This window comes from Tauraco erythrolophus, chromosome 21, assembly GCF_009769465.1.
Source record: "Tauraco erythrolophus isolate bTauEry1 chromosome 21, bTauEry1.pri, whole genome shotgun sequence".
Taxonomy (NCBI): domain Eukaryota; kingdom Metazoa; phylum Chordata; class Aves; order Musophagiformes; family Musophagidae; genus Tauraco; species Tauraco erythrolophus.
Genome location: NC_141485.1, coordinates 7571452 through 7596577, shown reverse-complemented (window position 1 = coordinate 7596577; position 25126 = coordinate 7571452). Strand labels below are relative to the sequence as shown.

Genomic DNA, 25126 nt, shown 5'->3' with positions numbered 1-25126 from the left:
CAGCACACGCATGGCACGGGGCGGGTGTCACACTTGGTGGGTCACCCGCAGCAGCCAGGAGCTGGATCCATGCCTGGATCCCACCATGACGCTCATCAAGGCTCACCACTATTTGCCCAGTGCTGCTCCACTCCCGGGAGGAGCCAGCCAGGCTCCCAGGTCTCTGCTCGTCAGTCAGAAGCCAGGGTGGCCACTGTCACAGGACGATACACCCAGTCCCCTGCGTGTCCCTGACCCAGGAGATCACCAAGGGCTCTGCGTTTCTGCCCCCCAAAAAGGCACCCAGGAAGAAGAGAGGTCGGAGGTTGCCCGAAAACTTGTCAGTGAAGGTGTAAATGTGGGAGCGGTCGCTCAAATTGTAAAAGGAGACTTCTCCCGCCTCGTAGTCCAGGAAGATCCCGATGCGCCGGGGTCTCACGCTCAGGGTCAGTGGGGAGACGGGCGAGGTGAGGGCCTCGTAGTTGCCCCCATTTTGCAGCCGCAGCACCCAGTAGCCATTGTTTGGGGAGAAGAGGACGTTGCCTTTCCGGCTGGCAGACTCCCGGCACAGTCCCAAGCCCCACTCGGGCTTGTCTCCCACCTGCACCTCCCAGTAGCAGCGGCCTGAGAAGAAGACCTGACTCCCCAGCACCACTGGAGTGGTGCCGAACCTCTTGGGGTTGTCGAAAAGGGACAGAAGCAGCTTCTTGCTCCCACGCCGCACGCTCTTGCGGTCTTCGGACAGGGTGAGCTCAGGGTGCGCCGTCTCAGGGTCCAGAGTCACATCCACTGGAGTGAGAGAGGTGGAAGCACAGACAGGGCTTCAGGGGTCTGCAGGTGCGGACAGGAGCGGGTGTCTGCAACCCAGGTGCTGGGCTCCTCCACCTCTTCCTCCCTCCTACAGTTATTTGCTTGTGCTCATGGTTTTGCACAGCTCCCAGCGCTGTCCGGCAGTGGGGAAGCGCAAGACAGAAAATCATGCCAACCATAAACCACATCAAAATGTTTGGCATCTGGCTGCAGAGCAGGAACAAAACAAGCGCAGCTCCGCTGCTCCCGGCACAGCTTCAGAAGCAGCCAACACTGGAAGCGAGGGTGCATGGGCAACAAGGAGCCTGAAACTCCTGAGTGACCTCCTGGGCTTCAGGGTCACCACACAACCCATTCAAGAACAGAACAAGGAAGGTTTTCCCACCATGAAACCAGCCTGAACCCACCAGTACACAAACTGGGACGAGCTAGACCAAGCTTGTTGAAAAAACCTCCTCGTGCCCCAGGGAGGAGGACCAGAGGCCAAGTGTGCCAGGAGCTGGCACAAAAGCAGCCCCCTTACCTTTGAACTTCTTCAGCATGTCCCTCATGCCCAGGCAGCGCTCAGGGATGCTGTAGTTTTCCTTCAGGGTCACGGACACAGCCTTGGGAGACTGGAACTTCACCCCCTCGCACCTGAAAGGAGAGCGATGCCCGTGGGCTGTATCCAGAGCCCACAGCACAGCCAGTCGCCTGTTGGTTGGGGGTTTCATGCCTTTCTGTTGGCTGCAGAGATGCACCTCCTCCCATGAGCTCTTCAGCTGTGAAGAGCACTAGGGATAACCACTGGCTTGTCGGCAAGCCCGATGGGACCAGCGCTAAATGATGCGGGGAGCGGCAGCGCCAGTCCCTTGGAAGGAAGAAGCAAAGCCAGCCCAGCAGCATGTCCCTTAGGAGGGGACACATCTCACACAACACAAGGCCAGGCAAGACCTTGGCTCTGGGGTCCTGGAAGAAGAGGATGGAGTCTGTCCCACCAGCCCCCGCTGGTCTCAGCCCCCTTGTCAGCCCCAGGAAGGACCAAACCAGACGCTGGGCAGGGAGGACGGGGGTGGCTGGCATGGAGCAGACACGAACATCTCACTTAGAGCATGGAGGCAGCCAGGACGGTAGAAGGAATGAGCACAGGTACCTACCTGCTCAGGATGCTTTTCATGTCCTAGAGGGAGAAGAGAAAAACCACCCTGGGTGCAGGGCTCCAGAGCCTCTCACCCACCACCCAGCGCGGCCCCGGCCACTCCCCCAGACGGCAAAAGTTGGGGACTGAGTCAGTGGTGCTGGTGGCATAGCCTGACCTTAAGCAGCCCATCGGCTGGCTGCTGGGTCTTCTCCTTTATCTCCCGGATCAGCTCCTCCAGCAAGGACTTCTGCTCCACCAGCCTGGCCAGGTTTTCATTGATCATCAGCAGAATCCGCTTCTCCTCCTCCTCCAGCTTCTGGAGCAGCAGCTTCTCCTCATCCGCCAGCAGCCGATGCAGCTTCCCAAACTCACTTACAATTCTCTCCCGCTTCTTCTTCACCATCTCCTTGTGAGAAGAAGATACATGGGGTGAAGAGAGGCCACATTAGCCAGGCAGCCAAGACAAAGCCGGATGCTCTGGCATCCATGGCCAGCATCAGGCCCTGGGAAACCACCGCATTTTTTTGATAAGTGTATTTATTTAAAAAAACAGCCAAAGGATAATCGCTGTGCTTTCACCTGGCCTGAGTTCCCACTCAGCATCCTCTGTTTACCAGCAGTAGGACTTTGCCTGGGGCATTTCTGCTCAGCTGGACCTCAGATGTCTAATGACGTCTCCACGCATAGGGAGGAGATGCCAGCAGGTGCTGGGGTAGGTTTGTATGAGATGTGGTACAACTCACCCCTCCCCAGCTAGATCCAGGCCAACTCGCTGCTCAGGCAGCCCGGAGGAAACACTGGAAAAACCCACAGCGAAGGGAAAGAGGTGGAAGAAGCCTCGGGGCTGGGGAGGGATGGAAAGGGGGAGCCAGGGAGGACTCCCCAGGTGTCTGAGAGCTCTCACTACAGGCAGGGTCTGCCAGTGCTTTAGGGTTTTTCACCTTAGCCCTAAAAATTGGCACTTTGCTCGAATCGTGAAGCATCAGGAAAACACACGGCGGTTAGCCAGGTCCAAGAAACCTCAAAATGCAGAAGATAAATAAAAGGAAACTGAACTGCATTTATTTTTCCGTTCAAGCACATGATTTCTTGGACCTGAGTCACAAAGGCTTGATAAGCCAGGACGCTCACAGCCACTTCCGCCCCACCGCTCGCAAGGGACACTTTTTCCTTTTTACTTAAAAGGCACAACCGGCCGTTGGGCCAGAGGGAAGCCGGAGCTGCGGCCCCGGAGCCGCAGGGAGCTGCGGCCCCGGAGCCCTGACTCAGGCGGGCGAGGGGAGACTGACACAGCTCTTTCACAACCTCCATCCCCAGCCCCATCCCAGCCCCGAGGGCAATGGTGGGCACACAGGGGCACCCCAAAAATCCACCACCCACTTGGCCGGGCTGTGGCAGGCAGGCAGGGGAGCTGAGCAAATAACAAGGGGAGTGCAGAGAAACCTGTTTTCCCTGCCAACGCTGATTAATCACCAGCTCTAGCTCAGGGCTGGATAACTCAGTCCAGCAGTTTCGTTTCCTTGTCTGCAGTTACTTTTACTTTCCAGTTTCCAGCCCGGAGGGATGTGAAACGCAGGTGTTTTGCTGGCATCTAATCTCCCCGGGACTGCCTGGAGTCGGGCAGAAGTGCAGTAATTCAGCTTTTCTTTTTTTTTAATGAAAACACTCCTGGTTCCTATTGCTGTGGAGCAGAGTTCACCGTATGGCTCATGCCTGGCTTGTAACTCAAACACGCATTGTAAAACAAAAGGCAAATTAAAATTACCCAGTGTCTGTTTGTTAATTGGCACACAACCCCCCATGATTTCAGGGCGGCTGGCGTGCTGCTCTTTGCAAAGCATTTCTTTGCAAAGCTTTTTTGTTTTTTTTATAGAGCTGCACACAGTCAGAACCTGGTTTCCAACACCAGTCCTCCAAAAAACAGCAGGACACAGGGACACGTCCCGTCCTGAGGACTATGCCAAATTCACGGCTCCAGATAAGATGATTCAGAGTGGGTTTTTTTAATTGGTGATATCTCTGAAGCTCATTCTTTAAGAATTAAGTCAGGCACCTGCCTTGCACTCCTGGGTTTTCATCCTTTCTGTTGACTCACACTTCCTCACATCCTCCACTTCCTTCAAAAGATGCTCCAGGGATCTCTGGAGTTTGACCTGAAAAGAGAAGAAACGGGCTCAGCTCGTCCCAGCGGCACCTGCCAAGCGCAGCAGCTCGGCTGGGCCCCCTCTGTCCCCGGAACAGAACGCGGATGCCAGCGGGCAGCCAGGGGACAGTGACCTCGTGCCAGGCAGTGCCAGCCCTGGCACCCAAACCCAGCAGCTGTGCTTTTCACTCCCCTCGCAGCGTTAACCCTCTCCACGCTCCTCAGGTTTTCCTTGTATTTTTCTCGCTATTTGGGTTTTGGAGAGCAAAGTGACCGCTCCCCACAACGCCGGGGTGCAGAGCGGCTGCTGGCGTGCTGCTGGGAGCATCGCTGGGACATGGGTCTGGGTACACCCCTCGACTGAGGCAAAACGTCCCCAGGTCAGCACCCACTGTCCCTCTTCTCCGGAGGGGCAGGGAGCCAGGCTGCCTTCGTGTCCCCAGATGGATGGGGGTGAGCCTGGGTGCCTCCACGATTTGAGAGCCAGCAGGTCCAGCCTCATCCCTGCAAAGGGAGTGGCTGGGAGGGTGCCACCGTCTTTGCCGCCCCCTCCTCTGCTTTCCCAGTGGTGCCGCCAGGGCTGTCAGAACAGTGGGATCCCACCAGCTGATCCCCGGTGTGCCCAAGGTGGCTCAGGGCAGGATGGGGACCCCCGGCACCCCAACCGCCCCTACCTTGTACACCTCCGCGGCCTCCTCGATGGGGTAGACAGTGTGCGGGCGGTGGTGCAGGGACTCCCGGCACACCACGCAGATGGCCTCCTCGTCCTCCTCGCAGAAGAGCTTGAGGCGCTCATCATGCTGGGCGCAGAGCGGGGTCCCCGCTCCCGGCTCCGTCCCCGCGCCGCCCCGCAGCCCCAGCTGCCGGATGCTCTCCACGATGTTGGCCAGCTGCCTGTTGGGGCGGAAGCCGCTGCGGTGGCAGGAGGCTCGGCACTGCGGGCAGGAGAAGGGCCCGTCGGCCCAGAGCCCCTTCTCCTGGCAGTGCTTGGCGATGCAGCCCCGGCAGAAGTTGTGGCCGCAGTCGACGCTGACGGGCTCGCTCATGTACTCCAGGCAGATGGGGCAGATGGCCTCCTCCTGCAGCCGCTCCAGGGCACCTGCCAGGGCCATGGCAGCCTCCGCGCCCGGGCGGCCTCGCCGGGCGCTTCCTTCTCCCGCCTCAACCAGCTCCGCAAGCGCCCGGAGCAGCCGCCGGCCTCGCCGCCCCCGCGGCACCGGCCGCAGGAGCCTCCGCGCCGGCCGGGGGGAGGAGCGTGGCGCCGGCCGGGCCGGCCGCAGCCGCCCCGAGGGCTGGGGCTTCCTCCGGCGGCGGCGAAAGGAAAACCCGGCCGGGAGAGCGGGACAAATTAGGAAGCGCCAGAAGCGATCCGTGCCCGTAGGTAACGGCGGGCCCTGGGATGGCGGAGAAGACGGGGCCGTCTCCGGCGTTTGCTCCCGGTTGCAGCGGGAGCGCCGGCGCTGCCCGCCCGCTGCCCGCTCACCCGCTGGCCGGAGCTCGGCCACCCCCCGCGCCGAAACGTTCCCCGCGACAGCCGCCCGCCGCAGAGAGCCGAAAGCTCCGGCGTGGAGCCGGGCAGGGCTGAAGCAGTGCCCGGCAGCACGGGGCAGGGGCACGGGCAGCTGCCCAGAGCCGCGCCGGGAGCGCGGGCTGTGGAGCACGGAGGGGCTGGAGCCACCCCGCCGCCCCCCAGACCCAGCCAGTGTCAGCCCGGACCCCCTCCCAGCTGCCGCTGGCCACCGCAGCCCCCGCGAAGCATCCCGAGAGCCGGTGGGAGAAGCTGCGGGTTTTTGCACCTTTTTTATTAGACAAAATCACATCAACGCAATCGGTACAAATTAGAATGAAAAGTTTCACTGAAAATGCCAAATAAATTAAAAATACCTTTGCATAAACTTAAATAAAAGAGCGAAACGCTGTATTAAATAGTCTGCCAAAGCCATAGGCAGTAAGAAAAAAGGGACGTGTCTCCAAGGTGCCCATGAGAGAAGATCCTGCCGGAGGTGATGGAGGGAGCAGGGCATGGCTCATCTGCTGCCTGCCTTGTCCTTCTGGTGATTCACAATGTCCTGGACCCACTTCTCAGCAGGATTGCCACAGACCTTCTTGCCCGCGGCTGTGCTGAATCTGCAGAAGGAAATCCAGTTAAAGGAGGGGAGAGGGGAAGGGAGGAGAGAGGACAGGACAGGTCAGAGGACCACCTGCTCCTCACCACTGATGAACCCCACCAAAGCAGACACCTCTATAGCTGAAGAGCAGCCCCAGGGAAATACGGGCCGGGGGGGAGGTTGTTATTACAGGTGTCTTGCTTTCTGCTGCTTAAGCCACTTTGTCCCCAGCGTGCCTTCTCCAGCTGGGACACCATCCTGCCTGGGTCCCGCTGTCTGGGGATGAGGCAGGTGACCAGCAGAAGCTCTCTTGGCTCAAATCTAATAGAGAGGTCCAGAAACTGGCTGCCTAGGATGTGGGATTGGCCTCTGAGATGTTTCCAGGCTGTTCTTCTAACACAGGAGAGCCCAGGCTGGTGTTTTCCCTTGCCAAGATGGGGTGAGATGTGGCACTGCCACTCTTCAGTGGAGCAGGGTTCCCCAGGATTTGGGCAGGAGATCTACTCACATCACAGCTGGCTGGGAGCAGTGGCTGCCTGTGTGCTCATACAACACCACACGGCTCGAGGGAAGCGCTTTGTTGCTGTATCGGTAGCAGCAGGGACCAGACAAGTTGACAGAAGCTGGAAGAGAAGTTAAGTTTTCTGATTAAACCAGACCAGGACAAGTACCAGTAGGGAGAAGCAGTCAGAAGATCAGAAGGTCCCCGCTGGAGGAGGTGCTGCTCCCACCAGGGGCTCCCACCACAGCCATCCTTCCCTCAGGAAGCCAAAGAGTAGCAAGACGTGCCTCTCCTTTCCTGCAGCAGATGCGTGGAAGGGAGAGCTGCCAAGCATTGCTAGACTTCATACAGCAGAAAGAAAGAGAAGAGAGGTCCTCAGAGAGGAGAGCTTGGACTCACCTGGAGAAGAGAAGACCTGGTTGCAGAGGACAGCCACCAAAAGGACAGCAAGGGCAGCCATGGGGGTCTTCATGTTCCTGTTGGGTGGAGATAAATTGTAAGAGTCAGGCTCGACTGCTGCAGAGTGCCCCTTGCCGTGCCTGATGCAGGATCCCCGTGTTCAGCCCACTTTATAGAGGAAGAGCGAGCGAGGAGAGAAACATGCCGGAAACATTGCCAAAGACATGACACAATGGAAAAAGTGCTGTGTCAGGGGTGCCCCGCAGTCCCGCAGAGGGAAGTCCCCGGCACTCCGAGGACAGTAATGCCCTGACATGGCATATGCTGTAATGATATGATATCATGACAAGATAGAGAACAGGATATGACCTCTCTTTTCCTTTCCTCTGACCACAGGACTCGGTAGAAAACCTAGAAGTAACGATGCAGAAGATCAGTAGATGAACCCCTTGCCTAGAAGTCACATGATGGCAATGGACGAAGAATGACTGTAGCTGCCACGCACTCGTGTTTCCTAGAATATCTGCATTGTAGACAAACCGGTGACAATCCACCGGGGACGATCCACTTCTCCCACAGTGACCGGAGCAGGGAGTCCATGAGCCAGGCAGCCGTGCCCCAAGGAGACAGGAGCTTTCTCCATGAGACCCAGAGGGCCACCAGTATGTAAGCGTGCAGAGCAGAGGGTTGTGGTAGGTCAACCCTGGCTGGATGCCAGGTGCCCACCAAAGCCATTCCATCACCCCCCTCCTCAGCTGGGCAGGGGAGGGAAAATCTAACGAAAGGCTCATGGGTCGAGATCACTCACCAAGTACCGTCATGGGCAAAATGGACTCAACTTGGGGAAATCAGTTTAATTTATTACTGATCAAATCAGAGTAGGATAATGAGAAATAAAAACTAAATCTTTAAACCACCTTTCCCTCACCCCTCCCTTCTTCCCGGGATTAACTTGACTCCTGATTTTTTTTACTTCCTCCCCCCAGCAGTGCAGGGGGATGAGGAATGGGGGTTGTGATCAGTTCCTCACATATTGTTTCTGCTGCTCCTCCTCCTCAGGGGGAGGACTCCTCACACTCTTCCCCTGCTCCAGCGTGGGGTCCCTCCCACAGGAGACATTTCTCCACAAACTTCTCCAACGGGCTGCAGTTCTCCATGAACTGCTCCAGCATGGGTCCCTCCCGTAGGGTGCAGTCCTTCAGGAACAGACTGCTCCAGTGTGGGTCCCCCACGGGTCACAAGTCCTGCCAGCAAACCTGCTCCAGCCTGGGCTCCTCTCGCCATGAGGTCACAGGTCCTACCAGGAGCCTGCTCCAGCACAGGCTTCCCATGGGATCACAGCCCACTTTGGGCATCCACCTGGTCCAGCATGGGGTCCTCCACAGGCTGCAGGTGGATCCCTGCTCTGCCATTAACCTCGACGAGCTGCATGTGCACAGCCTGCCTCACCATGGTCTTCACCGGGGGCTGCAAGGGAATTGCTGCTCTGGTGCCTGGAGCACCTCCTCCCCCTCCTTCTTCACTGACTTGGGTGTCTGGGTGTCTGGCTCCTCTCTTCGGCTGCCATTGTGCAGGGTTTTTCTCCCTGCTCTGAACTATGCTGTCTATCCCAGAGGTGCTACCACCATCACTGACGGGCTCAGCCTTGACCAGTGGTGGGTCCATCTTGGAGCCAGCTGGCATTGGCTCTATTGGACTTGGGGTAAGCTTCTAGCAGCTTCTCACAGAAGCCACCCCTGTAGCTCCCCCACTCCCAAAACCTTGCCATGCGAACCCAATAAAATGGCATGGTGTCATCTCAGGTCTGGGTTCCTTTGCTGTCTGTGACCATCACTTGCAGTGAGTCATTAGGAAACTGGTTCTGTCACTACATTGCAGTTTCACAGATATCAGTGACAGCTAAAACAGCACTGTGTTATCTGTGGACATGAGCATCGGCCATTAATGTTTACAAAGAGCTTTAGAAGCTCATGACCATGTTGGCACAGCAGAGTTGGCTTAGATGATTATTTGGTTCCAGCAGTGTAAAACCAACACCCTCCTGACATTGCTTTGTCATTGTCCCAGCAGCCACAGACACACACAGAAGAGATTTGCTGGTTTAGTTCATATTGTTTGGGACAGAAGTGGTGTCACTGCACTGGCAGAGAAACTCCTGTTGGAATTGCTACATCCCTACAGCAGGGCTCTGCTGACTTTCAGGCAAAGGCTTGCAGACAAAGCAGCAGGAGAGCGGAGGAAGAGTGAGGTCTTCCTGGTGCTACTGAATGTGTCCGGACGCTGGACAACCACAGCTGCAGTGAGAAAGCCACACAGGCAGGCTGCCTTTCATGATGGTCCAGTGAAGAAAGGGATCTGGCCTCTTCCTCCGTAGGAGGAGGATGACGAAATAGAAACCACTGTCCAAAGTGGTGGCCTTGTAGGAGCCCAGAGGAGGAAGTAGAAGGGAAATGAAGAGATGCCCTGGACGGACTGAAGGTGAGCTGATTCCAGGCCTGGGGCTCCTGAGTGCTTCAGGGCATGATCCACACCACCACCACATCTTAGTAGACTGAAAAAGTGAATCAGACTTGTTAGAAAGTGTGAGCTAGGTGGCATTGCAGGATTTGTTTTACACAGAGCCTTTTGTTTCACCAAAACACTGTGTTACTAAGCATGGAGCACCTCTCCTAAGACGACAGACTGAGAAAGTTAGGGTTGTTCAGCCTGGAGAAGAGAAGGCTCCAGGGAGACCTTCTAGCAGCCTTCCAGTACCTAAAGGGGCTACAAGAAAGCTGGAGAGGGGCTTTGGACAAGGGTGTGTAATGATAAGACAAGGGGCAATGGCTTTAAACTGAAAGAGGGGAGATTTCGATTAGATCTAAGGAAGAAATTTTTTACAATGAGGGTGTGAGGCACTGGAACAGGTTGCCCAGAGAAGTTGTGGCTGCCCCATCCCTGAAAGTGTTCAAGGCCAGGTTGGATGAGGCTTTGGGCAACCTGGTGTAGTGGAAGGTGTCCCTGCCCATGGCAGGGGATTGGAACTGGATGATTTTTGAGGTCCCTTCCAACCCAAACCACTCTATATAATTCTATGACTCTATGAACAAAACTGACCAGGGTGAGGCCACATGTGTGTGCCTTGCTGCCATGGAGGCAGGGAGCCTGATCAAGCCTGGAGAACGGGCAGCTGGGGAGGGTCTGCCCGCAGAGCCCTGGGACCACAGGACACACGCTGCCAGTGGGGCTTTTGGAAAGATGCTTCCATAGCAGAGACAGGCATCTCCCATCACACAGCAAGGAGGCAGCCTCCATTCCGCCCACAACTCAGGGTTCCTGTGCAGCCATTGTAGCTCGGTCCCCAGCTTTGCCTTTGCAGCAGGGAAGACCTTGGCACATGCATTTCCTTCTCTGCATCTTTCTTTCCCCATTGATGGGATCGCTGCCATCCTAGATCATGCTGAAGGCTGAACTCCCAGAGCGAGAGTGAATCAAGACAGCTCAAGTCAAGGCTGAGGCTTTTCTTGCCTGTGGCAAAGAAGGACTCGCAGTATGCTGCTCTGAACAGCTGAGGATCTCAGGATTCATCTGGGATCCTGCCTGCCCTATAATCCCCCTCATCCTGTGCTCCAGAGTCCATTCTGTTGCTAGGATGAGACCTTGCACCTCCAGGGGCATGAGGTCCCACCACCAATGTCCTGGGCTGGATCCGCTCACCCCTACACCGCACAGAGTGGGCCTAGGAAGATGTCAGCCTGCTGCTGCTCCATCCCTTGAGGGGTCAGGGGTTTCTCATCTTGCCTGAAGCATGTAGCTTAATCTAGCAGGGAGCCTCCAGAGAGTGGCTGTCCTGGGGAGATGCTAGGAAGGGGCCAGGCAGGCTGCAGCATGCCTGGCATGAGATGCTAGCACCAGCAGCAGGATCAGCCTGAAAAGAAGGTGTATGCTGAGCCACAATCCCAAATCCACCGCACCTCTGGCTTCCCATTCCAGCTCTTTCTGCAACATCTGTCCATTTGTGCTCGCAGGATGCCTAGGGCAGAGACATAGCAGCTCCTCTCCATCCCCATGCCCGATTCAGCCATGCTGCACTTCCAGCCTAGCCATAAGTGACTCCCCTCACCCTATACCCATGCTTCCCCCACCTCTGGGAGCCCTTGGCACTCTTTTCCCAACCCCTGAGTTGCTGCTCAAGAATGCTGGGGAAGGTGTAGGTGACGCTGGGCTCCTGGGCAGGGAGCAGGGTGTGTGGGCAGGAGCTGCCTGGACAGTGCAGGCCCCCTTGTACACCACTGTCCCCATGGAAGACTGCTGGACCTGCTGCCTGAGACACAAGACAGCTTGAGGTGCCTGAGATAACAAACCAAGACTGACACCCCTGCCTGAAGCAACAGACGGCAGATTGAGGCTGGGGGTGCTAGAAACAGGCTTGGAGGCAGACTGGGAAACCACATGGAGAGATGAGATTGAGATCAGATTGGGATGAGGCAAAATGAGATGATCATGTTGCACTGATGACCTGCTAACTTCAGTGCCACCAACATCTACCACTTTCATTCTCCTGCTGCTGCCCTTTCTACCAGTGTGTTCAGATCCAACATTTGCACACATTCCCTGTTCAGACCCATCTTAATGTTCCTGTTACACATCTCCACACAGGGACGAGAATAAAACCGAGAGGAGGAGAACAGGCTGGGGAATGAGCTGGAGACACCCTCGCTGATGCAGCTCACACCAACACAGCCCAGCTTGGAGCTGCTTTTAGCTGAATGTTCTGGATGTTCTTGCAATATTCAAATACGGGTTTGATGGAAATGTCAAGATTCATTCTGAAAAATCAGTATTTTCTATCAGGAATATAAATGTGCATAGATATTTTCAATGAATTCTCTCTCCTTTCAGATATACTGGGCTGTGTTTCCTGCTCCCATTCATCGCAAAAGGAATTCTTGGAGGATTTGACATCTCTGTTATTCTCCCTGTTCACTGTTTTCCTCAACTCTGTTCCTTCCTTGAAGGGAGATTTTGTATTTCAGTCTTGGCTGCTCCTTCCTGCCAAGACAAATAATGCAAATCTCTAAATATTTTGATTTCTAAAACCTCCTCCATATCATACATCCTAAATAGTAGCTATTTATGGAGTCTGTAAAACCTCTGCCTTATGGTGTGTTTCAGCTTTCGATAGAAACCACACATGGTATCTTTGGATCCATCACCAGAACAGATTTGGGATGCAGGAGGAAGTCTTTTCTTAGCTCTGAAGGCAGTCTGCTCCACCACAATGACTCGTAGGTTGGAGTCATGTCTGGGGATTACATTATCACAGTGCCCCTGGGTGCTGCCAGATCACTAAAGTGGGAAACTCTGGTTTTGACTGGGAGTAAAATAGCTGGATACAGAAAGAGAAAGACGGGGAAGTCAGCAATCGCAGGGTGGTGCAGCTCCATGAAAGACAAGCAAGATCTCAGATGAGAAGAGGTATTTTCCAGAGGGATTGAGACTTTCCAGAATGGGAATCGAAGTCTGCAAAATGATGAGTGGCCTAGAAAGAGGGACAAAGAGTGATTATTCACTGTCTCTCCCAGAGCAAGAACCACGGACCATCAAACAAAGCTGCCAAGAGCCAGGTTCAAAATGAATAGAAGGAAGCAGCTCTTCATTCGAGGAGCTCCTTGCCAAGGGACATGGTGATCGCAGGCAAATTTCCATGTGTCTGAGTCGGGGCTTGGATTCAGAGATAAGCTTAAGAAGATTTGTAAAATGGGAATGGTTGGAGGCTGGGAGTGCACTCGGGAGGCAGCACAAATATTTGCCTTTCTCTTCAAGGGGTCTGCTGTGGCCACATCTGGAGATATTAAGGCTGGGCTAGATGGACCCTTAGTCCGGGACTGCTCGCATTTGATTCCCCAGGACAACTGGTCCTACAGGACTGTAAGGTCTATAGAGTAGCTCGTGAAATTGCATCGAAATCCCTGGACTGAAATTTATATATCAGGATATGCCTCCACATGAATATTTTTGGTAAATGTCAGCAGAAAGACACCAACGGTTTCCAAGCACACAGCAAGGCAGAAATACACTGCTGCAGTTTGTGCAATTTTCCAAGACAAATTTAGGGCGCCTAGAAAGGTCTCACTTCTGGACCAAGAGCCTGAAGAGCACGACGTGTCAGGATGTGGCCCTCACAGAAATTTGGCAATACTTCCAAGGACAGACGCAGGCTGCCTTCACCAAACTACCGCCACCCATATATACCTTTGTTTTCCTGAAGATGCTCCCAGCACCGAGCACCAGCCTGCGTGGAGCTGAACAGGGTTTGCCCAGCAGCCATAACACTGAGTGACTGTTGCAGCTACAGGAGCTGAGGTTCAGAGAAACTAAGAGAAAACCATTTGGGTGTTCACTTTGAGACACTCAGGACCTGATTTCCAGCACTAGGGCATTACATGGTACATTGCACTTGTGAAGTCTGCCTCCTTTTGTCTTCAGCTGGAGGGACAGGTGACGTCTGCAAGTCAGACTGTAGGATTTCAGGAATCTGGAAAACAAAGACAATGCTCCACCCAGGCACTGGTGAATGTTGGGTTATGTCCTTATCATAAAGGGAAGACAGGGATAGACTGGCTCTTCAGACCTACAGCCCATGCCCTCCTGCAGCCCCTGCCTCATTCACTACCCACGCTCTTCTGTAACAAGCAACCTCCACACAACCCTGCACACCCCAAGTCATAGACAGAAAACCTTTCCTCAGCGATCACGTTCTGCCATTGCCCCTTGTCCCATCACTACACGCCCTCTTTGCTCTACCAGGGACCCTCCTGCTGGCTCTGGACCATCACCCTGCACCCGAGACTCTGCCCCTGCACCAAGTGGGCACTTTGGTTCATAAGACGTTTTTATCTCAGGGTCTGAGTAGATGGCCCTGTCATGGACAGGGTTGTATTTGTGGTTGCAGAATTGCGTTTGTGGAAAGCTTGTCATGGCACTGCCCTCCCGCTGCGTGGCTTCCCAGAAGCTGTGCCCTCCAGGGACGGCTCATCTGTGCCAGTGGGCTCAGGAGGATGTGCTTTGGGGTGTCTAAAGGGGCAACTGAAGGGGGTCCATTTCGGAGCTCACCTCCAGCAGGGAAAAGAGAGCAGGATCTTTGCAGAGAGCCCTGTGCCCGCTGGCTCCGGCACAGTCAGCTGGGTAACAGAGGAAGGACTGTGGTGCTCTCTGTGCCTCTATTTTCTTCCTGAAACAAGGGGGATCTGTGCTCTCCCTGAGCCTGGGCCAGGCCATGGGAGGGTGAGGAGTGTTGCAGCAGCACCCTGGGATTCTCTCGGCTCTGGCTAGGGAAGGGGGCTGGAAAATAAGCCTCTAGCTCCTAGCCCCTGGGAAAAGAGCATCCCACAGCCCCTGCAGTCCCTTCTGGCCCCTCTCCTGCCCCTTCTTCCTGGCCTTTGCCTGCAGGTCCTTTGGGCTGAGACCAAGCTGAGAAGCCATGTCCTGGCGGAGAGGAAGCAGCTTGCTTCAGGGTTGTTATGGGCAGGAGGCTTGGAGCATATGAGTAGCAAGAGGAGACTGCCCTATGGAGCCCTGCAACAGGGAAAGACCAGCTCCAGTCCTCCCTGCCCAGCCTGAGCCAGCAGCGCTCGATGGGTGTCACACATTGCTGAGCACTAGGCTGCCTGAAGGGAAGAAGAGAGAGGACACACCATCCTCTCCATGTCCCAACAGACACCAGACCCATGGTCTCCATCCTGCAGAAGATACTCAGGTGCAGACAACCCAGTTAGCTACTGAAAGCAAGGAAGGTGACCATGTTCCACAGCCCAAGCCCAAGGTTTCCTGCCCCAGAAATGTGAAAGTGGCTGCAGTGGGGTGGGTGGCACTGGGGAAGCCAGTTTCTGTCCCTGCATAGGCCAGACACTCCATGACAGGCTCTCCTACCACCCTTTGCCTCCAGGCTGCAGTCCAGCCTCTTGGACAGGAGCGAGAGGAGCACAGAGCAACCAAGCAGATGAAACCAGCCATGGCTTCCAAAAAGGACCTGCTGGGTGAGAGGAATGGTGCCCAACCCACCTTTCCTCTGCCCTGCACACCAGCCCTTCTCCATCATCTCCCCACGGAACCCGAGGCAGAGGAACAGACCCCACACAGGAACAGCCCTGTGCCTTCTCCACTTCCAGAGCATCTCTCAACCTGCCTAAAAGCAAGGCACCCTCTCCCACCAGAAAGCAGCCCCCTGAATCCCTGCAGAGCTGCCTAAAAATGAAGCACATGGTTCCACCAGATGGGAGCCTCCCAAATCCCTGCAGAGCAGTGAAGCCTAGGCCAGAGCTCCAAAGCACAATCCAGCAGAGCCACTGGGTGGATTGGGCCAGCCCAGGGTGGCCTGACCAGCTGCCCATGGGGTGGATCCTGGCTCCATCCTGTTACAGCCCCTGTCTCAGAGGAGGCAGGAACAACCGGTAGAAACAGCCCATTCTGGCCTGCATCCAGCCACCTCCCTCTGCTCCTGCCCAGGCAGGAATCTCCCAGTTGGCCAGCCCAAGTCCCAGAATGGGCACTCAGCCCTGGCCACGGAAGAAGAGGATGTGACTCTGCTCTTCAGTAAGAGGGAGCAGATGACACAACCTTGGGGTTGAAGTCCAGCACTCCCAGACCAAAGCCTGCATGCTGGAGAGGTCGTGTGGGAGCAGGACGCTTTTAGGCAAATGGAGGGGTGGGAGAGGTAGGCAGATCACAAGGACCTTGCTGTCCTTAGCCTAATGGCCTCCTCTGTTCTTTCTTTCCTTCATCTCTATTCCATAATGACTTCATTTCTTCAATTATTAATCACCTCACTGCAATAGTGGCTGAATTAAACCCATTAAACCTCCTCTGGGACCAGCCCCAAGGAAGGAGGCAGGCTTCCAGAAAGTACATTAGAGAGAAGCCAGACAGGGAGCCGAAACAAGCCGGGGTGGGAAGAGCTGGCCTTGCTGCACAGTGTAGGCCATTTCCCATCAGCTGTGAATCTGATATCCAAGGCACAGATGGGTAAGGTCTATCGTGCAAACAGCCTGTTCACACATCCCACTGGGCAGCTACAGGAGCGTGATCGTGTGGCAGTTGTTTCAGCTGAAAAATAAGCCACAAAAGTGAGTTATGCAGGGAGAATTGCTTGCATAAGAGCTCCTGAGAACCCACATCCTAAACAGTTGTTCCCAGATTGCCCCATCACCCCTGGCAGTGGCAGACAGGACAGCTTTGCACAGCTACTCCCCATCTGAAGCAAAGACACTGATTTTGTGTGACCGGCTTCTAAGGATCCAGGAACCCAGCTGGCACGACCCGGCACAGCCCCCTTTGCCATCATTGGGGATTAATCAAGGAGCAGTCTTCTCTCTGCAAAAACAGTGATTTATCCAAATTTTGCAGAAATATTCAAGTTCTGGCAAAGGTCCCAGTAGGAAATCCACCTCCAGGGTGGGATGGGATTCCTGGTCAAAACCACAGGAGCCAGCCACAGCCCAGCAATTCGTTGGGTTGAGAGAGGGCAAAGATTGGGCCCCGCCACAAGTGTCCGGTGGGTGAAGGGACCAGGGACATACGCCTGGATCAGGTTCTGCAAAAGCACGTTTCAGCCATCAATCTGCCAGCTGTTCGGGGGAAGTGAAAACCTTCTCTCCCTTCTCCTTCCTTGCTTTTCAGACACCTGTAACCACTTTTCGCCCCTCTGCGAATGCTAACAGAGGCATGACCTACCCTCCTCGCTCTGCTCGGCCAGTTGTGCCTGCAGCTGCCTCCTGCCTGAGCGCACACCTCAGCTCCCCATCCACAGCGTGGATGGCACAAACGGCAAAGGCCCACACAACCTTGAGGCTGCTGCTCACCCTGTCCAGGGGTGCCTTCTCCCCACCTCCTCCCTGGCCCCGAGCAGGACTGTGAAGCCCTGAATCCCTCCGATATGCCGAGCAAAGCCTGACACACGCTGCTCAGTGGGATACGGGGAGCGCAGCTCAGTCCAGCCACCGCACGGTGCCCAGAGGGGCTGAGCTGAGCCTGTGGCGTGGCGGAGCGGAGGGAGACGATGCGCAGAGACCCGCAGAGCCAGGGCTCCCCGTAACGCCCCACGGGCAGCCAGCAGGGCCGCACGCCTCCGCGCTCCCCCGCAGCCTGTGCGTATTTCGGGCCAAGCCGCGGAGAGCGGCGGCCGCATCCCGCTGTGAGGCTGGGCCAGGCCGGGAGCCTCAGTGCAGCGCGGCACGCCCGGGCCTGCGGGAACCCCCGGGCCTGCCCACCCGGGCCGGTGGGTGGTGGCTCCACTCGGAGCCCTTCGGCACCCCCGAGCCCCACGGGGCTCGCTCAGCCCCGGGGCCGGGCCAGGCACCGCAGAGCCCTTCCCCGGGACCCGAGCGGCTTCGTAACGCGGCCCGAGCCCGCGGCCCCGCCCGCCCCCGCCAGGGGGCGCCACGCGGAGCACGGGAGAGGCGCGGGGCGGGACAGCGGGGTATGAGCGGCAGGCGCATAGGCCAATCATCACAGGGCGCTGGCACGGAGGCGTGGCCAAAGGGCTGAGGTGGGCGGTGCTAAGAGGGCTGGCCCTGAAGGCGGGACGCTCGTGGGGGAGGCGGGAGCTGACATTGAGTGGCGGTCCGGCCGGACCAGTGAGCTTGGCGGCGAGCACGTGATCTGACCGCCTCAGCTGGCTCGGGGCTGGCTCTCTGGGGAGCTCCTCCAGAGTGGCAGTGGGGATTACCAATGAGAGCGAAGGGGCGGGACGGCGGGCGGAGCCACCCGGGCAGAGGCGGTGCCGGCGGGGCGTGCCCACACGTGAGTGGCAGGTGGGCGGGCCAATGGCGCGAGGTCCGGCCAGCGGCGGCGCCGAGCGGAGCGGTGGCGAGGGCGCGGCGCGACGGGGCTGGAGCGGCGGCGGGCGCGGCGGGGCCATGGACCGCGTGAGCAGCTCCATGAAGCAGGTGTCCAACCCGCTGCCCAAGGTGCTGAGCCGGCGGGCGGGCGGCGGCAGCCTGGAGGCGGAGCGGGAGAGCTTCGAGCGTGCCCAGGTACGGGGCGGGGCCGCAGGGCGGAGCCGCCCGGCAGGTGATGCCGACGGCGGGGGGTGCCCGCCCAAGGGGGCGGGGCCGGCGGGACGGGCGGTGGCCGCCAGGTGGCTGGGTTTGGCTCAGCCGGGCGGGGCTGTCCGGAGTGGGCGGGGCTAATCCGAGTTGGCCAGTAGTTGGTGTTGGCTTGGCGGGGGGCGGAGCTTGGTGGGGCGGAGCTTGGCTGGGGGCGGAGCTTGGCTGAGTGGGTGGGGCCGGCCCAGGTGAGCTCGGTTGGCTCCGGTGGGCGGGGCTGCTCCGGATAGGTGGAGAACGCTGGGGTGGGCGGGGCTGTGCTGGCTCCACCCACCCAGGCCAGCCCCGCCCAGGAGGGCGGTGGGTGCCCATGGAGGGCAGGGGCTGGGCGGGGGCTGGGCTCGCCCTGGGCTCCATCTTGTGTCCTCTTCTCAGAGCCGCCCCCAGCACGCGACAGCCTCTGCCGTCGTCGGCTGGGGAGGACGTGGTGTGGCTCTGTGGCGAGCAGGGTCGGTCGCCCTGTTGGGTGGTACCCTCCCCCCACCCCGCCCCAGAGACCTCCCGTGCCACTCAGGGGCACCTGGCATGGTGGCGGGATGGGCTGGGGACAGCTCGCCCCTGCTCGGTGTCCAGGGATGGAAAGTAAAGGCGAAGCGATGCCGCCCTGACCTGCCATGGGAGAGGAAGGGAAACTGAGGCAAGAGAGGGGCAGAGGTGGCGGCCAGTGGGATCGGCTGCTTTGGGAACGGTGCACGAGGGGAGCAGGACGTGGGTGAGACCGGGGTGGGAATGGCACGTGGGCGATGCTCGATAATGCAAATAAACACTAAGGATCAGCTCTGTGGCTTTTTTCTTCGGAAAGAAAAACATCAGGATTTAAAGTTGAATGTGGGATTATGCACAGGGAGTCTCCTTACCTTTCTTGCTCAAGTTTCCTCAAAAATCAATTATTTATAGCGCCGGGGTGGAACTGGGACTAGTCTGCCAGCAAACGACCCCGTAGTATCCCCGAAGCTCCCACGTGCTCCCCGGGAGCCGCTGCTCCCCTGGGAAGGGCAGACCCGGAGAGGGCGGCGGGCCCGGCTGGAGGAGCGGCACACGCAGCACCCAGCGCCACGCTGGCAGCGCCGCCAGCCCTCGCACCACCTGCCACATCCGTACGCGTTGGATTTAATCTTCCTTGTCCGATTTGCAGACAAGTGGCACAGCGTGTGTTTGCAGGAGCTCAGTCCCTGCCCGGCTTCTCATTCTTCTGGGTCTTCAGCTCTGTGCAATTTCCTTTGTCGCTCCTTTTTTTTTTTTTTTGGCATAATTATCTCTTTCTCTCCAGTTTAGGGAACTTGGCAGGCACCCCTCAGATCTTCCACACGTTGGTCATCCAGTTTTTGTCAAACTACTTCTTTCTGAGGTTTTTTTATAGAAACTTTGTGGGTTATGGTTTCTGGGGTTTTTCTGTTTATTTGAAAGTGACTTTTCTTAAGAAAAAAGTTTAAAGTGAAGATTTTAGCCACATTTCTGCATGTACAGGCTCAGTCCCGCCTCACCTGCAAACCTGCCTGTTTCGTGACAGCAGCGCACTCACCAGGGAGACTATTGTGGGCTAATAGAGCCCAAACAGGCAGAAAGTGTGTCAAAGTGGGCCTTCGGTGAGCCCGAATAACACCTGCTTGAGTTTGACACCACCCAGTTTGTGTGGCTGAAGACTCAGTTTGGAAAAACAAGAGCACCCCATGAAGCTCTGGAGGTGGTGGGACATCCTAGTAGTGGGAAGGTCTGGTGGTGGGAAGCTCTCGTGGTGGTGTGATGTTCTGGTGGTTGGATGCCCGTATGGTGGTGGGACATTCTGGTAGTGAGACACTCGCATGGTGGTGGCAAATTCTGGTGGTGGGGTGCTTTCAAGGTGGTTATCGCATTGCTCAACGGCTCTGCCCTGACAGCATCCATCTGTTGGCTTGGGGACAATGGGAGTAAGTTTCCAGGTGGCCTCTTTTCTTCTCCCACAGTTGGTCAGGTATCTCGGTTTTCCTAGTGATGCAGATGTGAGAAACCTGAGGACATGCTGAAACACGATGTCCCTGCTGTTGTGCTGCTGCGCGTGTCCTTGCTGCCTGCTGGGTGAGCGCTGCTCAGTGAGAACTGTGGAGATTGAGCTGTCTGGTTTGGACACATGCCCAAGGGCTCCCCTTTTCTTTTGCCATCAATGCTGATAGTTTTCATGGGAAGTTGAGCAACAGGGATGCCAAATCCTGTGGTTCTGCTGTCCTGCAGATGCGCTGCTGTACGGAGTGCATCACTGCCATGGAGGGGATGGGTGTTGCAGTGACTATCTCCCTTTGCTGATGTTTCACTTGCTGTGATTCACCACTGCTCATTGTCTCAACTCAGCAGAATAAATCTTTGGACAGAGCAAAGGTCACCAAAGGAGGAGAAAAAACACCAAAAGTGAAAATTCTGCTGTACGTTGAGATAAATATTTGTATTTCACATGATACCTACGTGTTGTTTGCATCACCTGCAAGTTCTCCTGGTTGTATTGAGTAGCACGTCCTGGTGTCAGAGCGCTGCAGGGAAGGTCTGAAGACCTCCTCATTTAGGTCAGTGCATTGGGATCTTCCCTCCTTGGGTTTCCCTCTCCTTCTCCTCACCGCAGTGGTGCTCAGTGGACGTCGTTGAGCTGTGACGGTGCCAAGGAGCAAATCTTGTTCTGCACTGACTCACTTGGCTGGTTTGGCAAAGACCAAGAACAGTGGGATGAGCCAAGGTCTTGATGGTGATAACAGAGTCAGGAGGACACAGGCTTTCTGTGGGGTGCAGAGGACTCACACTGGGGGGAAATGCCAGGCTGTGCTGCTTCTTCACTCGTGTTTCAGACTGCCGCGGGGAATTTCCCTTCGTTCCCAGCAGGAACGTGGCCACCGAGGCCAGGTGCTGCTCGGCATCAGTGCAGGCAGAATTGCAGACTCACGGAAGTGGTGCCAACTGGTCCCTGGTAGCTGAAGGTGTGGGAGGGTCTCCTTCCTGACCCAGTGTGATTCTGCTCAGCTGCTCCTGCCCCAGCCCCTTCCCTCTTTCGGGAATCCGCACACTGGAGAGTGGCAGATGTACTCAGGCGAAGACGGGGGAAGTGTCCTTGGAGTCCCAGCAGGACGTCTGGTGAGCTCCAGTCCTTGTTCCTACCACCGTGGCTTCCGACCAGAAGGAAAGCACTGTATTGTGATTGTGTGCTGTCTTCTGGGCTGCAAAGATGACAACATAACTCTCCTGTATTTCCCCCTGTCCTTAGTGTTCCTCTGATGCCCCAGCCATGCTTCATTGTGAGCGTGGGCTGCCCAGTCTGGAGGTGGTGCTGGGTCCCAGTGATGAGGACATCCATGCAGCACCAGTGGAAACAGTGCCAGGGGTTGTGGAGGGGGACACAAGTTTCGTGCTTGTCCTCGAGATCTTGCATCTTCTGGGGCTTTGTGCCAGGAGACACGGTGCTGCCTTGTACCAAGGTTACGTGCCCGTCAGGGTCCCTGTCCACTTGTCCACTGGGGATGATCCCAAGGGTGGTCCACTCTGATAGTGGTGAGTATTGAGAGAAGATGCTTCTTGTCCAAAATTCCTCCAGAAGATCTAAAAAACTTGCACTTATCTTCTTCAGTTTTTTTTCTGAGAAAGTCATCCAGTAGCAAAGGGAAACGTGGACTTCTTGGGTTGCCCAAGGCCACCACCACCTCTTGCATGTTTGCATGCCAGATCCTTAGGACTGTATGTTGCTGCTGGACCAGCAATATAACCAATTTATGACTCAGGAATGACCCTGCAAAGACATATTTGCAGCAGAAAGTGGTTGCTGAGCTGTCTGCAGCACTGCTCCTAAGAGTTCCCTGACATGGTGTCAAACCCTGCAGCTCCAGGCTTCCCGGTGGGGAGATGCAGCGTATTCCCAGCACACTGAACGCAGCTGTTGCCACATCTCCTTAGAAAGGTTTTTAAGGTCCTGAGCATCCGTGAGTCATCCCACCACCTTTTCACAGGGGCTGGAAAGCTGTTTCCTTTCCTGTTCTGCTGCTGGAGGAACCCTCTCAAAAAACAGGTGTGTAGGGACCATGTGGAAGAAGGAGGAAATATACTGGGCATAAAGTGATGTCAAATGAAATTACTTCCCCCCCCCCAGCACTGGTTAGTAAATCCTTTTGATGTGAGAACCAAAATTTTTCACAGCCAAATGCAGGTTGAAGGCAGCTTTGTGCCCATCCTGGTCTCCGTGATGGGCTGTGCCACCTTCGGGCACCGCTGCAGCCCAACCACTGCTATTAATGCAATTAATCCCTTTCCCCCATCATTTACATAATTGGGAATATGGCACTGTATCTCCCATCCACACCAGCCCTGTTGGTTTCAGACCAGACCTGGCTCGTTACGACTCGCAGTCACGGAGGAAATACCATTTTACTACTGAAAAAAACCCAATTTTTGTGGTTCGGATGCTGCAGCCGCCGGCAGCTTTGCCAAGAACTTCAGTTCTTACACAGGAAATGAGGCTCCTTTCAAAGCACCAGAGTGGGGCTATATATATAGCCTCTCTGAAAAGATATTTAAAGAAACATATTGACACTAGGAAGAACAGGAAAAAATAGCTGCTGGCTGTGGGGAGCGAGGGCTGAAGGCAGCTGAGCCCATCCTGGGGGAGTAGGTGATACAGGGGATTAATTCACGGCTCTTTCATCTCCAGGAAAATGAGCTCCTGTGCTTTGTGCTGCCTGAACCCCCGTGCTTTCGGTCTCCTGTCTTCGAATCGGAATTAGAGGTGCTGGGGATTGAATACAGCTTCAGCAGTGAAGAAATGAGTCATCTCGTCTCTTTTCAGCAAGTCCCTCTTAGGAATTTATTTTCATCCCCAGGGAAAGAAAATAGTTTGTCTTTTACCAGATTAGGGGCTGCTTTTCTCTTTAGTACAATCTGGGATGGAGAGGTTTGGGGGGTTTTTTAAGTATATGCAGAAATAACTGAGTTTTTAAATGTGGTGATGGATTCCAAAAGTGGCTGAGCCTCAGGAGGATAAATAGGTTTGGTGCTACAAGTGGGGGACATCTACCACCGAGTCCAGGGGGCTGCTCTGGATGGGGAAGTGATGTTTTTGGACCACCGAGTGACAAAGGGGGACCTTGCCACAAATCACACTGGAGGCTGAGCGGGAAGGCAGGGATGCAAAGGGCTGGGGGATGTTGGTGCCCCAAAAACCATTTGCCCTCGCTCAGCACGTGCTGCCTTGATGGTTTCAAGAGGCTCTTTAAAACCTGACCTTTAAAATACAGATTGGCATGAGCGATGTGAGCTGGGGTGGCTGCAATTCAGTGGCTGTGCAGTTAGGAGAGGGCTCCCCACCGAGGGGTTCCTGTGCTAAGGAGCACGGGGGCTCTTGCCCTCTGAAATTCAGCCCGTTTAACTCCATCCTCCTGCAAAGCTAGGGATGAGCAGCCAGCCAGGTGCATTAATTTTACCGAATTCCCCATCGGAGGACTGCGGACTGAGCGTGGTCCCCTGCACCGGCGCTGGCCGCAACGTCTGAGCCCCAGGGAAGACAGTGGGGAAGGGCAGGTGGGAAGCAGGTGCCTGTCACGAGGAGAGGGTAGCTCATCCCAGCTTTGCTCTTCCAGAGAAAAAACCTCTGGACAGACCAAAGTGAAGGGGCTGAAGCTTAGGAGAGACAATTTTGGTCGAAGATGGAGAAACCGAGGGTGGGGAAAAGGTGCTCGTTCCAGCTCCGAGCGCATCATCCCATGGATGCGACATGGAGCCAGGCTGAGCGTCACCTGCTCTGGCACCGTCCGGCACGCAGGCACTTTAACTTTAAAAAAAAAAAAATATTGAAAATGTATTTTTAAAATTAAGAATATGAATAGTTATATTTTACAAAAATAATCGGCAAGCAACACTGGGAGGGCTGGTGAGGGCGTCACGCAGCAGCGCGAGGGCTGGAGGAAGGGCCAGATCCTGACCCTAATCTCTGCCACCAGTTTGGGCGATTTGTTTTGCACAGTCACAAAACTTCCTGGGGACAGCCTGTTCCCCGGGTGACAGCAGAAACCAGCAGCACAGCCGGTATTTTAGCCCGGATGCACGAGTCCCAGCCCACGGCTGGACTAATTATACATTGTGTGCTGTTCCGGGCCAGTCACCATGGAAGGCAGATGATCCCTGGGCTACATGCAAAAGGTGAAATTACTTGCTCCAAGCCACAAACAGACATTTAATATTTTATCATGGATGCACAGAGTGGTTTGGGTTGGAAGGGACCTTCAAGATCATTCAGTTCCAACCCCCCTGCCATGGGCAGGGACACCTTCCACTCACCAGGTTGCTCAAAGCCTCATCCAGCCTGACCTTGAACACTTCCAGGGATGGGGCAGCCACAGCTTTTCTGGGCAACCTGTGCCTCTGTCTCACCACTCTCATGGGACAACATTTCTTCCCAATATCCAGCCTAACCCTTCCCTCGTTCAGTTTAAAACTGTGTCTTAGCTCACAGAGCTTCCTTCTGTAACCACAGCATTTTGGTCCCTTCTTTGGTGGGATGTTTCTGCAGCTTGACAGGTCTCACGCTGATGGAGAGTGCGTGGTGTAGGTTGGTTGTGGTCGTGGTTGGTGGTGTACCACAAGGACAGGCTTAGCCTTGCAGCTGGTGCAGCCTGGCCGTGGCTTCCAGCAACATCTTCGGTCCAGCACAGAAGTGCTCCGCACCTCAGGCTTTGAGGTAGGTATGTCCATCAGCCATATCTTGGAGCCTGTGTCATCCTGTGGGGCTTGGCACATCCTTGTTGATCCCTTCTTGCCCTACCCGTAGCTGGTCGTGCTGGTTTGGCACTTGGACAAGCAGATGCCATTGCGTTCTCTGTTCCCACCGACACGTGAAGCATTGGTGTGGTGGCTGCAAAAGCTGTGTAAGTGAGAAACCAGGTAGCTCCAGAGCTCATTCAGCTTTATTCATCTCATAATGAGGTTACCAGGCTTCCTTTGTGACTCAGTCATGAAACTCAGGTTATGAGGTTGACTGGA

General features: G+C 55.8%; 3 protein-coding genes across 3 annotated transcripts in view; 1 reads left to right on the top strand and 2 right to left on the bottom strand.

Moving 5' to 3' along the window:
• Positions 1–196: 196 nt before the first annotated feature.
• On the bottom strand, positions 197–5164 carry LOC104378556 (E3 ubiquitin-protein ligase TRIM39-like). The gene is made up of 6 exons (XM_086624548.1): positions 4727–5164; positions 3967–4062; positions 2085–2315; positions 1926–1948; positions 1313–1425; positions 197–768 (listed from the first exon to the last, which is right to left on the bottom strand). Exons 1-6 carry the CDS (start codon positions 5162–5164, stop codon positions 197–199), a joined length of 1473 nt encoding a protein of 490 aa, XP_086480674.1.
• A 915-nt stretch (positions 5165–6079) lies between these two features.
• LOC104377722 (C-C motif chemokine 3-like 1) lies at positions 6080–7134 on the bottom strand. Its single transcript, XM_009984618.1, has 3 exons — positions 7062–7134; positions 6669–6783; positions 6080–6179 (listed from the first exon to the last, which is right to left on the bottom strand). Exons 1-3 carry the CDS (start codon positions 7132–7134, stop codon positions 6080–6082), a joined length of 288 nt encoding a protein of 95 aa, XP_009982920.1.
• Positions 7135–17956: 10822 nt separating this feature from the next.
• HIP1 (huntingtin interacting protein 1) overlaps positions 17957–25126 on the top strand; it is a 48306-nt gene continuing 41136 nt past the window's right edge. Inside the window, exon 1 of the mRNA XM_086624883.1 lies at positions 17957–18073. Within this exon, the coding sequence (XP_086481009.1) occupies positions 17957–18073 (117 nt within the window). The remainder of the gene's footprint in view (positions 18074–25126) is intronic.